This window comes from Neopsephotus bourkii, unplaced genomic scaffold (assembly GCF_033783945.1).
Source record: "Neopsephotus bourkii isolate Nb327-2 ecotype Australia unplaced genomic scaffold, CSIRO-AGI_Nbou_v1 NB_1139, whole genome shotgun sequence".
NCBI lineage: Eukaryota > Metazoa > Chordata > Aves > Psittaciformes > Psittacidae > Neopsephotus > Neopsephotus bourkii.
This window is the reverse complement of record NW_026901625.1, coordinates 3,103,519-3,123,852: the sequence shown is the minus strand read 5'-3', so window position 1 is coordinate 3,123,852 and position 20,334 is coordinate 3,103,519. Positions and strand designations below refer to the sequence as shown.

At 51.6% G+C, this 20,334-nt stretch overlaps 2 protein-coding genes across 2 annotated transcripts in view; both read left to right on the top strand.

Moving 5' to 3' along the window:
• Nucleotides 1-15,792, top strand: part of RHOC (ras homolog family member C) — a 415,761-nt gene extending 399,969 nt beyond the window's left edge. Inside the window, exon 7 of the transcript XR_009726888.1 lies at nucleotides 15,779-15,792. The gene's annotated coding sequence lies outside the window, so the exon portion shown is untranslated. The remainder of the gene's footprint in view (nucleotides 1-15,778) is intronic.
• Nucleotides 553-11,538, top strand: INKA2 (inka box actin regulator 2). Its single transcript, XM_061363040.1, has 2 exons — nucleotides 553-722; nucleotides 9,667-11,538. The coding sequence occupies exons 1-2, from the start codon at nucleotides 687-689 to the stop codon at nucleotides 10,654-10,656; spliced, it is 1,026 nt and encodes a 341-aa protein (XP_061219024.1). The 5' UTR covers nucleotides 553-686; the 3' UTR covers nucleotides 10,657-11,538.
• Nucleotides 15,793-20,334: the final 4,542 nt, after the last annotated feature.

Genomic DNA, 20,334 nt, shown 5'->3' with positions numbered 1-20,334 from the left:
GCCTTGCCTGTCCATCTGTTTGGTTTCCTGTGGTGACAAGCGGGATTAGAGGTTGTTGATCCTGCCCTTAGAGGAGAGCACCTCCAGCAGGGACAACATCCCCTCATCCCCAGGAAGCTCGCGTGGAGCCCTGTCAGCTGGAACACTGCTTGGGAAACACAGTAAGGGAGAAACCGCTCTTCTGAAGATCAAACCTCGATAAATCCAATCCCAGAAGAGAGTTTTCAGCACCTGTTTCCCGCACTGCTGTTGTGTTGCGGGCAGCGTGGCCGAGGCTCAGCGCTACCGGAGACTCCGGAGCATCCCCCGAGGCTGCCCGGCGGGACCCGGGGCTCGCTCGGCCGAGGCCGTGCGGGTTAATGAACCGCACTAGGGGGAAGGGGGGGGGGGGGGGCGGTCTCTGCAGGACGAGCTGCGGGACCGCGGCCGCGGTAAACTGAACCGGCAAACTTCTGCGCCGGGAGGAGCGGGGATCCCGGCGCTGCCGCTGCCACCGGGCCGGGCTGAGCTGCGGCCGCGCCGGACCCCCCCCCCCCTCCGCATCGCTCCGACAAACGGCTCCGGAGCCTCCGCGGCCCCGGCAGCAGCCACCGCCCCCCGGTGCCGCCCCCCCCGGCGATCCCCCCCCTCCCCATCCCGCCTCCCGCCGCGGGTGTCTGCGCGGAGGGGCCGCGCCGAGCCGGGCCATGGAGCAGCACCTGCGGCGGCTGCGGCAGGAGCTGGTAAGGGGGCGCCGGGAGGGACCGGGGGGTCCCGCACCCGCGGACACCCGCGGAGCGGCGGCGGTGCCTGCGCGGAGCGCCAGCTCGGCGGGGCTCGGCCCTTTGTGGCGGGGAGCAGCCGGGCAGAGCCCGAACGCGCCTGGCCGGGGGTCCCACCCGGTGCCCCCGCTCTGCACGGCCGGGAGGCGGGGGGGAGGCTCTGGGGGTCCCGGTCCGCTCGGGTGAGCAGCGCCGCGCAGGGGGCTCCGCGGGCGGCAGAGCCGGGGTACCGGGTGCGCTCGGAAAAGCGGGGGAACCTCTACAGACATCTCCGGTAATAACAACTTTACAGGAATCAAAACGATGCAGGAGGAGCGCGCCTGCCGCTTCCCATACCCCGCGAATACTTCTTCAATAGGAAACCCTTTGTCATAAATCAACAGTGTTTTCTCCCTCTCCTGCTCCTACTCGGATGGCAGCCTCGCTCGCTGAACTTGCATGGGCTTGTCCAGGAGCCAGAAGGTGTTGCTACAGTGGGGCATGCTAGGGGCGGATTAGGAAAAGGGAACTGATACTTCCCTAAATAGGGTTCCACCGCTTGGTAGGTCTGGCTGGGGAGTCGTGCCTTGTTCGGATACATAGATAATGAGAACAAAAGGGGAGGACAAGGCAGAGCAAAAGGGGGTGGGTGAAGTTTCTGGATGCACAAAAGCCTCCCGGTTTAGGACATACAAGGGTGTTGATTTCAGCTGATCTTTGTGCAAACTGGAGTTTTATAAATACAGTAGTGCTGTCCTGCCTGCATCACAGCAAACGTTCTGTGTGTAAGCAACACCATTTGAGTGAACACAGACGCACAAAGCTGTGGCTATGCCCAGGGCAGAACCAGGCCCCCTATGGGGACACCTATGGCTGGCTGATGGGACAAACCTCATGGAGCAGAGGCTCAAACAGTAGCATTTTATCCCCAGTAAAAGTGCCAGCAAAGAGTGACATTTAACCTGCCAGCATTACCAGCACTCCTGAGCAAACAGAGGAGCTGAAAGAGACACTAAAACAAAGGAAAATGTCACTGGTGTACTGTACACCAGGGTGATGGATGAGATGCAGACTGTAAACTGGGATGTGTACATGTGTACTTCCATGTGCTATCCCTGGAAGTGTTCAAGGCCAAATTGGACAGGGACCTTAAAGCTCATCCAGTCCCAACCCCTGTCACAGGCAGGGACCCCTTCCGCTGGAGCAGCTTGCTCCAAGCCCCTGTGTCCAACCTGGCCTTGAGCACTGCCAGGGATGGGGCAGCCACAGCTTCTCTGGGCACCCTGTGCCAGCGCCTCAGCACCCTCACAGGGAAGAGCTTCTGCCTAAGAGCTCAGCTCAGTCTCCCCTCGGCCAGGTTCAAGCCATTCCCCTTGTCTTTTCATATGCTTGCTGTAATGCAGTAATGAGTTTTTTCACATTGTAAAAATGCAACAATTTTTATTATACCAATAAAGCAAGACCTCAGCCTGGCAAAAAAATTTAAGTACACGCTTGGCTTGAAAAAGTGGGAAGGAGCCACTGTCACCTTCGCCACTCGTGACAGCTGAGAGCAGCCTACATCTTCATATGTTTGGCTTTTACAAGTCACATTCTTTCCCTCTTCCACCCCCCGATTTTTATTGCTGCAACTTGAAAACTTCCTTTGACAACAGGTTCTCAGGGTATCAGTGTGCAGCCTGGGCGCTGCTGTGAGTGCAGGCATGCCAGGACAGCCTGGAGGGGGACAGCAGGGAGACCCTGTGCTTTACAGCAGATGAGTAACCTTCAGTAGGAACCGAAGTGAGCTGCAGGTTGCATTTAGTGAAGATAGGAGGACTGTATTAATTAAAACAAACATAAAGGATATCCTGAGCAATAATGGCTTTACAAATCGATCCTGTCAGGATAGCCTGGAATTAAAATAGATTAATGTTTCTTTAAAGACCAGCAAGCAGTGCAGGAGACAGCTGGGACCATCTGCATTGAATGGCGAGTGGGAAGTGAGCCTCCTGACCCTGCTTCTTTACCACTTTCTCCATTACTGGGCAGGTCATGCCTCCAGACATTAAATGCGCCATAACCAAGACTCATGCTAGAGGAATGATGAGAAGGTCTTGGCCAGATTGAGACAATGAGCCACCTGTGTGCAGCAAAATGGGAGTCCAGTTCCAGGGCATCACTGAATGCAGAAACAGTGGTTTGTTTGCATTATGGCCAAGGAGCAGCTCTGGTTGGGGGATGGATACCAGTGCTGAGCACCCAAAGGGTGTCATGCAGGGAAGTTCTGCACCGAGCCTTGCTGAGGCTGGTCAGTGTAACACGTGGGAGCTGGAGGCCATTCAATCAGCAGTAATTTAGTTGGTCTTGATGTAAACCAGGCTCTGAGTGGTTTTGAGGAGGGGGTTTTCTCACTGAAGAGTGGGTGTCTCACACAGGTCCCGGTTCCCAAGGGAAGGTTATCTTCAGGGGGAACTCTGGCCCCCACTAGAGTGGGATTTGAGGATTCCACCTCTGGTTTTTCTTTCTGCTTTGTGTATTAAACCCACATTTACATAACTGTGCTTATGCTACTGGTATGCTCAGACATTCTTATGCTGGTCTTTGCCTTACCTCTGGGAAAGCTTTGCCATGACTCCCAAGGATGAATCTGACCCTTTTTATTCAATGAGATCTCCCCTGCTCCAGTCGCATGTTTTCCATTGTAAACTGATAGCTTCTGGCATGTGTGGTGTCTGTGGTTGGAATTCATTCAGAAGCTTCCACATGCAAATGTTTTAGAGCCAGGAGAGCCTCAGCTGACACAGCCATTCATCCCAAGGGGATGTGGGCTTGGGGGCAGCTCTGCAGTCAGATCGATTGCTGAAGCCAGGGTCCTCATCCCAGTGCCAGCACCAGCCTGTGGAGCAGGTTTGGACAAGCCATGCCAGCTCCCTGTATGTAGAAAACACAGAAAACCTTGTTCGCCTCCTCTGGAAACCACTGGAGATTTATGGACATAGTGTGGTTTGTGAGAATATGTGCTGCTGCTTTGTAGCTGTGGTGTTCTTCTCCACTCCTGTCCTCTGTCCTTCACATAACAGTTGTGAAATGGGCCACAGAGCTTGTGAATCTTCCCTTAATGCAATCAATTCCAATACCAGAAGTCCCCTTGACTTTACTGTCTGGATTCAGAGTCTGCAAACATCCTTCTAAGGCACAGAAGTATTGTGTCTGCTTTCTGAGTTACAGAATGTTATCTCAGCTGAAAGATCAGATTTAACAAGAATTGTCTTGCTCGGAGATTAGCAGAGAGGAATTTCATTTCCATGTCTCATGCTGCAGATGGCATTACCTCCATAAATGTTCTGACTCGGGGATTGTTTGCGTTTATACATAGCAACATCAGCACCCGTACCATGGGATTGGCGTTTTGAGGCTCTTCTGCAACAGGAATAAATCATTTAGTATCTAGCTAGGGACTGGTGAGTTCGTGGGCAGATTTATCTTGCACTTGGGGTTTGTATGGCTGTAGTGGGCAAGGGGTCACAGTCGAGTTAGCTGTAACTGCAGTTTGCATGTTTTGGTCTTTCTTGAGGAATCCAGGATGTTTCTGGGTTTTCTGTTGCTTTTTCTAGGAGGAAAGCCATTAAAGTAGGCATTTAAAACCAATCTCACGCCTCTGTCTTGAACTTCTGAACATTCTCCGTGCACAATCATCATAAATGCATCAAATTATTGAGTCTGATAGAGTCTGACTCCCTTCTTACACTAAATTATGTCCTGGTAGATAATGTTTCTTGCTATTAATATCTTGCAGGAATAGAACATTTGGTCTGAGTGAAAAACACAGCAATTATTTTTACTCTTTGTCTCACACTGGCTCCTATTCTGGTAACTGTGTCATGCTCAAAAAGGAGTCTGCTGTGTTTTCATCACTGCTGTTTCTAAAGGGGCAGCTCTTGTAATGTGCAGTGTGCACAAGTGACAGCCTCCAGGTCTAACATCACTGCTCACAACTGCAACCGGTGGAAACACTCAGCTCCATTTGTGTCCCTGCTGATAAAGTGTTCCCTTTAAGAGGGGCTTCACCCATTGCTGCTTAGAAACTTGGGTGGTTATCTCAGCATCTCATTCCTTCCTTGTGCCTCAAGGGAAGGTGCAAAGGAGTAACTTGACAGCAGATGTCCTGTCACATATAACCTGGGGAGAGAAAAAGCAGTCGTGGGCTTTGTCTCCTTGTTTATTTCCAGAGAAGACTCTTAAAGATGATGGTGGATTTTTTTAGCCTCCCAATTGCACATATTCAGGAATGTTAAAAAACAGATCCCCAAGGAAGCAGACTGCTGGGCTGAAAGCCAGCACGTTTAACCATCATCTTCAATGGTCAGTCTGTGCATCAAGGCTTGTTAGTCTCTCTTATCCTTGGGTTGTGAGTGGAAGTCTGAAGGCTGGACTTCTTTTTGGTCCATTTATGTCCTGGTTGTAGAGAACTGGTTTTCTTATTTGTCTTTAAACATAGCAAATGTGTTTGGGAAGCACAGAACAGTATTATTGTAATGGAAAGGAAGGCAATTGAGTAAGGAGGATGGTTAATTGAGCAACACAAACCATGGCTTTCATGGTTAACATCTGTTTAAGATCTCTTTAAACTACTGAGAGAAAAGAATCTTTGGTAAAGTGTCATCATCCTTCTTCTTTCAGCTAAATTATGAGCTCACATTTAACATCCTCATTTACACCTAAAATACTCTGGGAGGACAAGAAGTAAAAATGAGACTTCACATTCTTGTGATAAAATGCAAAGACAAAAAGAAGATTGCAGGCCCTTGGCATCCATCGAGGGAAAGAAGAGAAGGGGGCAACATGAAGCAGGAAAGCAGCTCTCTGAGCCCTGCAGCATGCTGTGTGGAGTTATGCCCCACCACAATTGCAGGCTTGTTGAAGATTAATCTAGCGAGTGACCCAAAGGGAAACACGGAAACAATACCATCAGCTCAGCAGTTCTGAAATCATTTTGGTCTCTCTTATGTCATCCTCTTTAAATACCAATTGTTTGTTGCTGGTTCTGTTGCCTATCAGCACTATTATTAAGTACTGCTATTTGCCATTTGTTCTTTCCTGTCCTCTTAGTAATAACTTCCTCTCTTTGCTTGTCTTTTACCTAAGAGCTGGACATCTGTCTTCCTCCTCATTATGACAAACACACTCTGAACTCTTCTTCTCAGTTCTGTGTGCTCAGCTGAAAGCTGTGGTGTGTTAGTAGGGGTTTTCCTTTTCCCCTTCAGCATCCCCAAGCTGCTGCAGCCCTGGGCAGGCCAGATGTGTGAATGGGCTGGGAGTGCAGACAGCTGTGGCTCAAGGGAAATGATGGGAACTGAATCCTGAGAACTCTCTGAAGGTAGATGCTAATAGGAAAACATTAGTTCCCCAGGTGGGTTAGCAAAGTTACTTATTTACTTGGGAAGTAACAAGTAAAATGTCCCTATTTGCACATCCCAGGTATTTGGGGTTGAATTCAATGAAATGCCAGTGTCTGGTAGAGGCTATTCCTTGCGGCAAGTTGTCCTCCTGCTGTGTTAATCAGTTCTGGAAGATCACTGATGTATAAACTGTGTAAACCCATTGTGGTTGTAGTCTGGGAATAAGCATGTTGAGGCAGTCATTGAAAAGGCTTGGCTTACAAAGCAAGCGATGTCTGTGCTACTCAGAATGTAGATTTCCAATGTAAAAAGCCTCAGTATCTGAACTCTGACAGTTTTGCAAGATGCTTCCTGTTTGATTTCCCCTCTCATGTTGAATATTCCTTGATGATCATTTGAAAGTGCTCGAAAAGCTTTTGTATTTTACACTCAGTTTTCAAGGTCTGGTGTGACTGTCATTTAAGCAAGCTTTGCTTTGAAGAGGCATTTAGCCAGAGCTGCCTTGTGCGTGCCTTCACAGAAGGGCTGATCTGGAGCTAATGCCTTATTGCTGGAGAAAGGAACATTTAACATCACACACTGAACCCCAGCCACTAACACAGAACACGCACATCACAACCGGGCTTAGCCCTGTGTGTGCCTGTCTTGCTATAAAAGGCACGTGTTGGCTTGTTCAAAATCGGTCTAACACTTTTTCCTGCCAATTTTTAAGGTCTGCAAGGGTTTCAGGAATAATAATAATGAGATTTCGATTTGAGGCATGTGATTTTTAAGTGTTGTATAGAAATCTGAACATCTGCAAGTTGTCATAGGCCTAACAGGGCTTTTCTTGGAAGCAGACGTGCCAAACAGCCACTTGAAGCACAAAATTAGACACCAGAGTCCCTTGAAATGCTGACATATTAGTGAACAGAGACCAGCAGATATAAGAAGGGAGGATGCTGCTGAGCAATATCTGTGCTAGACCAAAGGTTTTGCAGTGAACGCAGTTCCCCCTGTGCTCTGCGGCTCCTCTGAATGTGGGGCCCTTTCAACAGCAAGTTTGGGATTTACAGCTCAAACACACACAGGACAGCACATCTCCTGATGCCCTGTGGTGGCCGGTTTACATAATGTCACTTGCATAACCCCAGCAAGTACAGTCAGGGTCTCTCTGTGTGCCAGATTAAGGCTCTCTGGGGTTTTACATCACATTCACGCTCTGTTTGGAATTGCACTTCATCACAAATTCAAGCTCCAGCTTTCTTGTAGGACAAGACAAGGGGGAATGGCTTGAACCTGCCCGAGGGGAGACTGAGCTGAGCTCTTAGGCAGAAGCTCTTCCCTGTGAGGGTGCTGAGGCGCTGGCACAGGGTGCCCAGAGAAGCTGTGGCTGCCCCATCCCTGGCAGTGCTCAAGGCCAGGTTGGACACAGGGGCTTGGAGCAAGCTGCTCCATTGGAAGGGGTCCCTGCCCGTGGCAGGGGGCTGGAACAGGATGAGGTTTAAGCTCCCTTCCAACCCAAACCAGGCTGGGATTCTATGAAATAGCTCCTTTGTCCAGAAAGAAAAGTGCTGGATTCTGAGCTTTTGGGGCTCAAGTCTTTTCTTGTTGGGGGAGACTGGTTCTGCCTGTGAGAAAGAACCACGCTGACAATTAATTCTGCCTATGAGAAGCTAATGCTTGGTAGATCCTTGCTGGCTGAGGCATGCACTGTAATGCTACCACCCATCATGGGCAGTTAATTGAATCAAGGAGGTGAACAGTGGAGCCGGCAGCATATGCTGAGGGTTTGATGAGCCCAATCATTACTGCAGGACCCTCGTCACTCATCACGGCACAATTACAGCCCTGTGCCAGCTGGGGGATTTGATGGGAAGTGGCCAATGAGGGGCCAAGCTGGCTCCAAATCCAGCTTTTTGCAAAGCCCCAGATAAACCAGACTCGCATTAAGGCGGCGAGAAAGGTTAGGACGAGAAGCATTACAGCAAATCTGGAGAGGTAAGGTGATAGTTTTGTCTGAGGCTTGTAGAGCATATGGCCCCAGGTTTTGGAAGGGGTAACCCAAGAGCTGGGCTCGTCTGTAAGTGGGGCATTATTTGCATGTCTGCAGAAGTAGAGGTTTCTTTGCTGACATTAAACAATTGGATAGCTGGAGACACTTGATAGTGTAATTGGGAAGCTAAACACAGATTTTCTGTACCTTCATAGCTTGTGCGCTCATTCCGGGTGATAAATAAGTTTCTTGGGAGTGAAGCTCTGGAAACCAATTGTAACCTGGTGGCTGGTTTTAGGGTCTGGGTTTTAAAAAGGAGATTCGTGGTCAGAAACTGCTGAGGAGCTTTCCACTTACAGGGCTAGGTTGCTACAGAGGGGTTTTGGATGAGTGCTCTTTCTCACTGGTCAGATCCACGTAGAGAAATGGAAGTAAAGCAAGTAATTGAGCTGTCTTAGTTAAAATGAAGGAGATGTGAAAAAGTCTGATAATGTAAAGCAGAACATAAGATGCATTTTTGCTTTTTCACCCGAAACTTGAGATCCATTGTTGTACAGAAATTGTGACGAGCCTTTCAAACTCTATGGACAGCAGAGGCTGAAGGCTTTCCTAGACAGTGGTAATGTCTTTGGCAAACCGCCTTATATTGGAGCGACATGGCTTCACCTCCAGCCCTGCTGTTCATCCCCTCCTTCCCATTCCCTGCTGCCCCTCTCTGCTTGGAAAACAAGTGGCAGCTGTTGGAAAGTATAACCCATTTGTTTTATGATGCTGCTGTGGGAATATGATCCAGATCCTGCATGAGAGCACACAAGCAACAGAGCGAAAGAGCAGGGAGTTTAGAAGCTCTGGAAAAGAACTTGCTTATTTTAAGTCTAGTAAAGGAACTTAAACCTTTATAGCAAGGCTCAGGGATAAAGCAGAGCTGCTCAAGATCCTAGTGTGGAAATCAATGAGATTGATAGTTTAATGTGAGTAATTCTAGAGCTTGTCGGTTGTTTTGGACAAGATTAAGCACATTGAAATATCTTTTATTATCCTGCAGCAAGAGGTGCCTGTAATGAGGGTGTTGAGATCTGAGTCCATTATTATATAGTAACAATGCAATTCTTGTTGGGGTTATTTCTCATTTACTTGAGCACTTTAGGTAAAGAAACAAGGCTCTCCATGGAAGGCACTTGTGTTCACTGTTCTGACTCCTGACTTCAGTTGGCTACAGGCACAAAAGACACAAAGGAGAATATGCTAAAACTGGCAGCAGCCAAAACCATTCCTAGGTCTACACCCTGGCCTCTGCCAAGCAATTAATGGAAACAAACTATTTTTGTTGTCAGGTCAAAAAACCCACTGCTGCCAGCTCCTCCTCTTCCTAGAGGGAAACTCCTAGGAAAGTCTAAGAAAAATCAATTGCTGTTCCATGAAATGGATGTAGTACAGGTAGGATGCAGCTAAAACGTAGTGGGTAGGGAGAGGTGATGTTTCAGCAAGCTGCTCAGCCCAGCTCTCCTGCCCTTGGGGTTTTCTTGCTCTCTCCTGGCAACACTGACTCTATCCCTGCTTCCCTCCACAGCTATCCATGAAGGAGGTTGGAGACGGGCTGCACGAGCAGATGAACTGCATGATGGGTGCACTGCAGGAGCTGAAACTCCTCCAGGTCCAGACAGCTCTGGAGCAGCTGGACATCTCAGGGAGCCAAAACCCTGTCTCTGGCACTGAGCAGCACCAGTGCTGCCGAAGCAGCAGAGACGGGCCCAGGGCCCAGCAGGGTGAGCAACCACATGGGCAGGAATTGGAGGACCCCAGCCCCTTGTCCCTCGCCTGCACTGGGCCACAGTCAGTGGGTTTGTGCCCTCCCACAGCACTCCCGGAGGTTGGCCACCTTGGAGACACCCTGTCCTCCTTCAGGAGCCTCTGTGCTGAGGATGTGTATCCCCCAAAAGGACCTTCCTCTGTGTTGAGCAGAGCACAGTACATCCAGCCAAGAACACGCGAGCCCAGTCGCCAGGGCACAGCTGGGGGGTGGCCAGCATGCCAGGAGTGCCTGGGGTGTGATGACGGCCACGACTGGACATCCTCCCTAATGTCCCAGAGCAGGAATCGGCAGCCATTGGTCCTGGGGGATAACATCTTTGCAGACTTGGTTGGGAACTGGTTGGATCTGCCAGAGCTGGATAAAAAGGGGGAGAAGAGCGAAGTGTCCCTGTCCATGAGCAGATCCCAGGAGCTCTGCAGGAAGTTCTCCCTCACAGCCAACATCTTCAAGAAGTTCCTGAGGAGCGTTCGGCCAGACCGAGACAAGCTGCTCAAGGAGAAACCTTGCTGGCTGCCACCTGAAGACAAACAGCCCGAGATCTCCAAGAGACCCAAAAAGATGAACAAACTCAAGGGGACATTTTACTTCCCACTGCATGGGAACAGCCAGAGCCATCACAGCAAAGCAGAGAGGTGCCCAAAGGCAGAAAGCAATAGCGACAAACCCAGATTTGGCACTAAGAAAGTCCACGATACCATAACCTACACCCAGTCTGGGTTTGACATCAATACAGCTGTTTGGGTCTGAGCTTGTTGGTGTTCTCTGCTCTGCCAAGCAATTGTTTCACACTGGAGAGGAGCTGGAGGCCGTACACGACTCCTCAGGAGACCTCTGAGCTCTCAACATAGACTGAGATGAGAAGAGTCCTCTGCAAAGCACTGCATGGGCTGCAGCCACCTGCAAGTGGCATTTTCCAGAGGACTGAGGGACTGATACTGCAGAAAGAACCAGAACCTTGAGCAGCTTTAGGGTGAGTGGTGCCCCAGATGCCCCACTCCTGGAGCCTGGCTTGTGAGCACCACTTCAGGCCCATTCCATCGTCTCCGAGATAGCTGCAGCACAAAACCCACTGTGTGCATGTGTGTGTATGTGTGCAAATTATATAGTTTTTTAAAAAGATCTATTCCTGCTTGTGTGCACTGAAAGCTGGGTTGGAATCCAGGCACCCGAAGCACTTGTTAAATGGGAAGAAATCAGTTTGAATTCGTAAGACTTGAGCAATTGCTAATAGTGAGGGGGGGACCCCCAGTTTTGGTGCATTTCAGCTGTGGGGTTTGCCCCTTAAACTGCATCTCCCTTGCACTCCCAGCATATCCCCTTCCTCTGCCAGTGAAACCAATAGGACTTGAACATCCTTTCATGGAAGCTGGTGGCTCCAAGCTGTGATTTTACCTCTCCCCCCTTGCCCTTCTCCCCACGGGTCACACCAGATGCCATATTGCAAGAGTGTATTGGTGAGGTTGCACCAAGATATGAAATTGCAACAGATATTTGTATTTGTTGTTTCCTATTGCTGTTGTGTACAAACCTCCTCTTGACAGACCCGCGTTCCTCACTGTCTGACTCTCCAAGAGTTACCAATAAAGCCACATGGGTCTCCAGCATGCTGCTGGGCATGGGGTGACCACAGCCCTGCTTTCCTCCAGCACAGAAGCCTCTGTGTTTCACCATCACGATCCCAAAGGGCCAGGCTGGCAGGGGATGGAGCAGAGAGCGCGCTGTTTGTGTCAGCCTGTTCCCAGCGGGAGCTTGGGGAGCAGCCAGGAGAGTTTCCATTCAAGGAGAGGTTATAAATCATAGCAGGGAGAAGAGCTGCAGCCAGAGGTCCCTGCCAGGGTCCCAGCACCGCTCTGCAGGAGCCACAGCCCATGCACATCCCTGAGGGCCTTTGGGTAGCACTTTAACATCCATTGCATGGTAACGCTGCGATAGCACAGTGTGGGGAGCAGCAGAGGGGGAAATGTTTGGGGGGGAAACAGAGGGAAGGGGCTCAGGGCTGTGGATGGGGGCTCTACAGGCTCTGCAGTTAAACATGACCGAGGGTCCTGGGTTCAGCTCCAGTTTGAACCACGACACCGAGGCAATTCCCTGCTGGCTCCATGAGCCCCAATCCTGAGAGCACAAAGCCTGTGGATTGCAGCCCCCCCCTTCCATTAGCCAGGAGTCTCAGCAGATGCTCTGTGTGCAGCAGTGTTATGTTGCACAAACCTGTTCCCCTCACTCCAAGCTTGGGAAGGGGCTTACGTGTGAGCAGTAGTAGCAGCTTTCTGAAACAGGCAGTCCTATTCCTGCTGTAACTTCCCGAGACAGAGGCCGCTGGAGCACAGGCATGAAGGGAGGTGTTGGGTTTTTTTTCCCTTGCAAATTAAATATAGGCACAAGACAAGCCCCATTTCTGCCCATACAAGGAGAGGAGTGGGTCAGCATCTGAAAGCTTCGCTCAGCACATTTCAGGAACCTGACTTACAAGCTTTTGTTTTGCCTCCTCACAAGTCTGCTTGGTTTCCCCCTTCATTTCTTTGCACGCTAAAAGGCTGTTTCTAAACCATTTTGTTTTCCTCTTTAGTCAGTATTCATCCTGTTTGTTACAAATACATCCCCCCCAGCTCCCACCAACCTTCCCATAGGGTCAGCAAAGAGAAGGAGCTTTCTATGAGCCACAGCACAAGAACAACAGATGCCCTGCACCAACCTGAGTCCCCAACAAGCACAGCCTCACCCCAGGGTTTCCCTGCCCTCCAGCACCCCCAGCCCCACATCCTGGCTGTACCTGCTTGGCATTGAAGACTGAGTCCCATAGACAGAGGAGCACCACGGTGACCAGAGGGAGGTTAAGCCCTCCACCAGGGGCTTTTTAAGCTTATCACAGAGCATTGCCCTCAGCTGTGATGGGAGGGGAACAAGCAAGAGGCCAGGCTGAGCACAGTGGGGGCATGGTTATGGCTATGGCAACACTTAGGCTGAGAGATGAAGGGTACATTTGTGCAGCTCGTTGCCTCCCAGGGCCACCTATTACCCAGCAAACAGGAAGTGTTTATGCAGGGCATGGAGATCTGGAGCCTAAAACGCACATTGGGAATCTGCTCTGTGGGAAAAGCAGTTCCCAGGGGTTGCTCCCTGATTCTTCCTGTTGGTGACGCCTCGTCCAGCCCCCAGCACCTTGCAGAGGCCACAAAACCCAGGCCTTTGTCAACACAGAATCAGCCTGGTTTGGGTTGGAGGGACCTTAAAGCTCCTCCAGCTCCAACCCCTGCCACAGGCAGGGACCCCTTCCACTGGAGCAGCTTGCTCCAAGCCCCTGTGTCCAACCTGGCCTTGAGCACTGCCAGGGATGGGGCAGCCACAGCTTCTCTGGGCACCCTGTGCCAGCGCCTCACCCCTTTCTCCCTTTCCCACCCGAACCCATCCCATTGCCAAGCCTGTGCCCACATCCATCACCAGCGCTCAGCTGCGGGGACCCCAAGGGGTGAACCCCAGCCCCGGAGTGATGCCATTTGCTTGATTTCTCCTTTTCCCAAGGGATCAGATCCCCACCAGGGCGCTTGGCAGGCAGCTGACCTAATGCCCAGCACAGTTTCAAATGCGTTTATGTCCTCCCTGCCTCTGAAGTGTGTCTTCAACAGATGGTTTACATCAAAATAGGATTGTTCAGGGTGGTTTGCAGTGACAAATTCAGTGTGACCTGGGCTTTAAGCAGCCATGGGAGGACTGCAGGTAAATGTGGCTGGGTCCCACAGTTCTGAAGGAAAATGTACTTAATAAATATGTTTTAAGAGAATAAGGGATTCAAATAATAAAGAGCATCAGCCAAGCCAGCATCCAACCTGATTTAATGTCCAGAGCAGGATCTGCTCATAGACCACAGCAGGACTTGTGAATCACCATTGCACTTCTCCAGGGACTGTTCCTGAAATGATAATGGCTTTTTCTCCCCTTTTCTTTTCCATGAAACTGTCATGAAATAGTTCCCTGTTATTAAGTATGAAACCCAACTAATTAGCACAATGACAGCCTCTAATGAGGCCCTGGCTTCGTTCTGCATCTTTAATAGGAGCTGTTAATACCAAACACAGGACAATAATTAGAGGCACATGTGTCCCCCCCCATGAACCTGCCCATGGAAGGCAAACGAAGCTTGGGCATTCCAGTTTATCAGAAACCTCTGTTCCTGTGGGATGCTCGACCCAGATGGGATCGAAAGCACCGGAGTGAATCTGACGCCAGTAACATTCAGTCAAACACCAGGGATTAATAAACTGGCACAAGAGGAGCTGCTCTTCCCTGTGCCCTCGGGATCTGCAGCCAAGGGGAGGAGGGTGGTGCTGGTGCCAGCTCTGCCTCCCTCCAGTGCAGGAGGGTAGAAGGAAGGGGCAGGTCAGACACCCCTGCAATGGAGAGGTGCTGGATCTGGCCCTACAGCTTAATGGCTAGAGAGGATTTGGCTCTTAACATTAATAGGGTGCTTCTCCAGGAGCTGCTCCTCACGCTGCCTCCCTTGGCTTTCCCTGCCCCGCTACCATCCTGCTCTTCCAGCCAGATGGCCTCCAGAAGGCTCCCAAATGTGCCTGTAATTAAAAAGCCTTTATTTTCAAAACCATTTCACAGCTTATTCTTGTGACAATGGGATGGGGCTGCTTAGGCTAATGCTGGGCAAGAGGGAAGGAAAACACAGGCTGGCTGCTGCCTGTTGTGTTTCCAGTCCCATCGGCACGGGTTGCATTTACTGTGTAACTGCTGAAGCCAAGGCTCCCCTGCACCCTGCAAGCCTGCAGCGTCGCTGAAGCCTCCCCAACACTGGGGCTTGTCTTCCCCAGTGATGCTCAGCTCAGTCCCCATTAACCACCCGTGCCCTTTGACTGCAGAATGAGCAAATTTAACAGTTTCCCCCTCAATCCCCCTCCTACTGAGTCTGGCAGGAAGGAAACCGATGGTCACATCCACAGGGTGCCCAGAGAAGCTGTGGCTGCCCCATCCCTGGCAGTGCTCAAGGCCAGGTTGGACACAGGGGCTTGGAGCAAGCTGCTCCAGTGGAAGGGGTCCCTGCCCGTGGCAGGGGTTGGAGCTTTAAGGTCCCTTCCAACCCAAACCAGGCTGGGATTCTGTGATCCTCCTTGAACCAAGATCCATTTTATTCAAAGTCCAGCACTGTTTTATTCACTCCAGCACATTCCCAATCACCTCCATTACTGTTAATCAGCAGCAGAATCTCTTCTACTTCTTTAAGCAGCGTTGCTACAAGGACGGCTCCTCTTCAGCATCCCTGTCTCTGCAGAAGGACGCTGTGTTTTATTCCTCTTTCCTTTCCTCAAGTCCATTTGTTTCCACGTGGCGTTTCTAATCAAGGAACCGTGCCCCCTTCCAGCTGGCAGGCACTCCATGTGCTGGTGTTACAGCATAAATAAACCTCAGTGTCCCTGGGCCTGGCATGGTGTGGGGAGCCCATGGGGGCTCAGCTGGGGGGGGTCAGTCCTCCAGCAGCTTCTCATCTGTGTTTTCCAGGAGCGGTTCCTGCAGTAAGAGCCTCGGAGCTGGCTCAGGTTTCCTGCCTCTGCAGAACAGGAAAGGGGAAAATCAATATCCCCGAAAGAAGAAACGCCTGATTCAGTGTCGGTGCTCACCTTGGCCAGGCTGGAGGTTAATGCGGGAGGCGCTTTCCGACGTGCTATAAATCATAGCCTCATAGAATGGTTTGGGTTGGAAGGGACCTTAAAGATTACAAACGCATGCTTACATCCCACCAGGGCCAGCAGGACACAAGTGCCAGGACTGGAGGGGAAGCTGAAAGGTCCCTGCTCACACTCAGGCCATCCTTTACATTAAACCCATCCAGTGATGCAGGGGGATAGGGCTGGATGTGGCCACAGCACAGGGAGAGCTCCGGGCTGTGCTGCCTCGGGGGCTGTCACCTCCTCCATGGGGCTGGCACAGAGCAGAGCTGGATGCTCATGGCACAGGGATGGTTTACCCCGGCTTTACCATGTGGCTTCTGTGCCTGGGGGTCCCCCTGCTCAGTCAATGAGCAGGGTGATGAGCTCCCTCATTAGCAGCCTAAGCAGGCAGCGCAGGCTGCCCTTTCCCAGTGGGAAAGCTGGGGCTGCAGTCAGCGATGGGGCATTTCCAACCTGGGGATAACGAACGGGACGTTCTGCCAGCTCTAATGAGTCCCCTCGTGTGGCAGTGACAGCCGCTGCCCAGGCAGAGCCTGGCTGAGGGATGCGGGAGCAGAGTCAACCTCCAAAGGGCCCGCACACAGAGGAAGCTCTGGGACTGAGCAAAGCAGTTGCCTGATGAAGCATTGAAGCGCTTTTGCTAACAGCAACCTCCTGGTCCGGATAATCCTGCCCAGAGAAGCTGTGGCTGCCCCATCCCTGGCAGTGCTCAAGGCCAGGTTGGACACAGGGGCTTGGAGCAAGCTGCTCCAATGGGAGGGGTCCCTGCATGGAACTGGATGAGCTTTAAGGTCCCTTCAACACAAACCATTCTATGGTTCTCTGATCCTATTAACAGCTTCCTCAGAGCACTGACTGGGTGTCTCCAGAGAGCAGGAATGCTGCAGGGTACCTTCCACCTCTAGCATCATGCAACGAGCTCTCAGTTCTCTTGGTGCCTTGGCAGCAGCATGGGCACAGGCTGTGGCACCCAGCAGTGTAAATGGCACGGAACAAGCTCTCTGAGCATTACCTGCTCACACTCTGCCTGCTCATTCAGCTCCAGCGCAGCCCCTGCGAGCTCGCACCCACAGGCAGGCAGGCAGCCAGGCCTTTGTGTGTGCAGCTGCCCGAGCTGCCTGTGCTCCTGCCAGTTGGGTGGAAGCGATTCATGGGCGGCTTTGTCCCGAGTTTCCTGTGCCCTGAATCCAGCTCCGTTGGTGAGAAGGAGAGAGGGGGTCCCCTGGAGTGAAAAGAACTCAGGAGGGGATCTCTCTATTTACTGTTTGCCCGGTTTTTGAGCACATCACTGAACAGCAGCATCCGAGCTTTACACAGGATAGATTGCTGCGTGCCTTTTTAAGGTGTCTCCTAAGATGAATGGGAGCAAACGCTCTGTCTGCAGCTCCAGGGTCTTGGGAAATCCACCAGAGATAAGATGTTATTGCCAGGAAAAGCCGAGCGAAAGCCCTCCTTCTGCAGAGGTTTTATGGGGCTCTGAATCACTCAGAGATGGACAGGATAAGATGCTCTTACAGCAAAACCTGTGGTTTCTCACAGACAAGTGTGCTGTGTGCTGGGGATGTGGCTGGCATCCCACCCGGGCAGGGCTCTGCGTGCTCCTGCCCTTCTCTGTGTATTTAAATCCCAACCTGTCACTCCTGCAGTGTGTCAGAGGTCCGGCTCCCCATATCCCTGCTGGAGGGCATCGTGTTCCCAGCAGGGGTGCAGGGGGGTTTTGCCATAATATGATTTCATGTGACAAGTGTGATTAGATGTGACACGTCTTTGCAGCAATCCACTACCTTGGAAGACCACAAACAAGCTTTAAATAACCCGGAATGCAGAGAGGCACACCTCCGTGGAACAAATAAGCACCAAGTTAAGGACTTTTCAGTGCTTCCCTTTGGGAGGCTTTGCTAAGTCATGAGCACGAAGCTATAAATCCATTATTTAGATCCCAGCCCTGCAGGAAGAGCTGTTTGGCCAGATGCCTTCACCCTTCCCAGAGCCCCCTTGGAGCTGATAGTACTCCATGCAGAAAGAGTTCATCTTAATGGATCGAGGCTTCAGTTCCTGCCCTGCAACAAGAAGGAATAGAACAGAAATGACTCTTAGCACTTGGGTTGCTCCATTTACACCCCTCAGCACTGCATGAGACCGATTTTAATACGGTGTTGAAGTGGATAGTCAATTCTGTCTCTTAGTTTTGGATGTTCATGGGCTTCAAGGTGCAGCATCGCCAGTGTGTGTCCCACATAACGCAGGGATGGAGACTGTGGGGAGAGAAACCCCTGTGCCTGGAGGAAGCACTGGAGGAAGCAGGCAGAGGAAACCTCAGTGTTGGTAAGGGCAAAGCAACACCGAGGAGCCCTTCCAGGGGAGGAGACAAGAGGGAAAGAGTTAAAAGCTGTCTCCAGGCAGGAGAACAAAACGGCTCTTGGACTCATCTTGCTCACTCCGCTCATCTAATTACGTTATTTAACAGGATACCCTCCCATTGATTTTAATTACTCACATCGTTCGGGAAGTAATTCACAGCACATCCCTGCAGGGCGCGAAGGCTGAGCTGGGAACAATGTGCTCGAGTCTTCCTCGCTGCGTGAAGGAAGAGGATGAGGAGGATGAGGCTCGGCCCTGCAGGCTTGGGGACGGGACCTCGGTGGTCCTTGGGCAGGGCAGAGGCTCTGGATGGCACCAGCAGAGCTGGGCACGCTGCAGTCGGGTGTTGCCACAACGGGCACTGATGCAGCCCCTTTCCTGCCCCTGCTCCTTCCCGGCTCCCCCGTGCCCATGGGGTGGATGCGGTGATGCTGCAGCTGCCGCTGAATGCGCCTCAGGCTGCTCCTTGCATCCCGCCGGCCCCGGCCCCCCCTCCTTGCAGAGCAGCTGCGGATTAAATTGTCCCTTTGATACGAACGGGTTCCTGCCAGGGACCCTGCGCCCGTGGCTGTGACAGGGGGAGATGCTCCCTCAAATCACCCCTGGAGCAAGGAGCCGCTCCCCATCCCTGAGCTGCCTTAACCCAACCGTCCCCATCACCGCCGACCATTGAAGACAGCTCCAGCCGAAGCCCTCCTGCTGCTGTAATGCATATTTTAAACGTGATTGCACACAGTTGGGCCAAACGAGGCTGTGCACCCCCAGCACACACTTGTTCCCTTCCTTCCCGGCTTCATTAGGATGCGCACGATCCCAGAGGAATGTTTAATTAATATGATGAAGCAACAATGGGATGATTAAGCAAGTCTGGGCAGCTGCTATTTATACACGGGACATGTGGCACTTGTTGGGGGCGAGCGTGTCAAGGAAGGATCACTCCATGGAGCTCTCTGGGCCGTTTTATTGCTTGTTGTAATTGTCTGAGGCCTTTTCTCCTCTTTGTGCTCGCTCAGGCAGAGCGAGAGAAACAGAGACTGAGCTTGTTCTGCTTAATTATGGAGTGAAAGCTTCCAACCAAAGAGCCTCTCTCCCACCCCTTCTCCTCTTCCCCAGCCAACAAGGTCTCCAGGAACAGCCCAGCAGAAGCCTTGGGCAATGGATGCCTTAAAACTGGTCCAGGAATAGCATCTGCAAGGACACTGCAGGATGGGAAATACCCAGAGGTGGAGGAGCTTGGCCAGGAGCAGGAGCAACCGCTCAGGTCCCCATTGCATGGGAAAGAGTGGGATGGGGCACATCAGGGGCTTGGTGCAGCCACGGAGAGGGGGTCCAGAGCCAGCCCCATGGAACTGAACACGCTTTTCAAATGAAGTGATGCTCTCATTGCACAGCACCTTCACAGTGCTGGCTTTGAGGGCATTTGTTATTGGGAAAAGCTTTCTCCTTTGGTTGCGGGCAGCCTGTGTGCAACCTGAAGTAATTGAATTTGCCTTGGGTTGAGCTCTTCGTGCAGCTGCTAAAAATAAATGCTCCATTTCTTGTGCTTCCCAAAGAGCAGCAACCGAAGCAACTGATGAAAACCGAAAGGGAACGGGAAAGGCACGGAAGGGAAGCGGCAGCACCCCAGTGCCATTGGGAATGCACAGCTCATCGGAGGAGGAACTGGGCACCCAGAGTTGCCTGCGGTGGGACTCAGGGTGCCGGGCACCCAGTGCAGGCCCTCCCCAGCCTCTCCCCCTGCAATCATCTCCTTCCAGCAGCTTTTTGGGCTCCATCCCTGTGGAGGAGACACCGAGGAGCCTTCTCCCTCCTTCCCAAGGGCAGCGGCTTCGCCTCCGGCTGCTCTGACTCATCCTTATTCACCGCCTCACACTGGGTCAATGACTTCAGTCCTGGCCCCGCTCTGGAAGCTTATCTCATCCCAAATCCTTCCTCAATGCTGCGTCACAAGAAGGCCAAGAGCTGCCTCTGATCACACTCTGCATCAGGTATTGGGTCAAAGGGAACACCTGGAGCTCCAGGTCCTGCTCCTGCAGTGACCAGTGTGAAACCTGCAGCAGTTTGCAATGAACCACAGCAAACACCAACCACCAGAGGGGCTTTCTGCTCTGCTGTCCTCCTGGCATGGGATGGGGTTAATGGGTCTTCATGCAAGGACCAAATCAATGCATTTAGATCAGAAAACTCCACTCCAAACATATGTTACCGTTTGCTCCTGTGAGATGCAGGAGGATGAGCATCCCCCAGTGCTGGAGTCCTGCAGAAAATGGCACTTTTCTCTTGTTTCCATTGAAATTCATGTGTGTTTCTAACAGGATTTGGGACAAGAAGAGGCTTCTATTTGCCCTTTAGGTTTCTTGTTGGATGTCTGCTGTTTCTGCAGTAGACAACATCA

Coding starts and splice junctions, on each gene's coding strand:
- INKA2 (XM_061363040.1), top strand. CDS start 687: ATGGAGCAGCACCTGCGGCGGCTGCGGCAGGAGCTG. Junction 723..9,666: donor GGCGGCTGCGGCAGGAGCTG/GTAAGGGGGCGC, acceptor TTCCCTCCACAG/CTATCCATGAAGGAGGTTGG.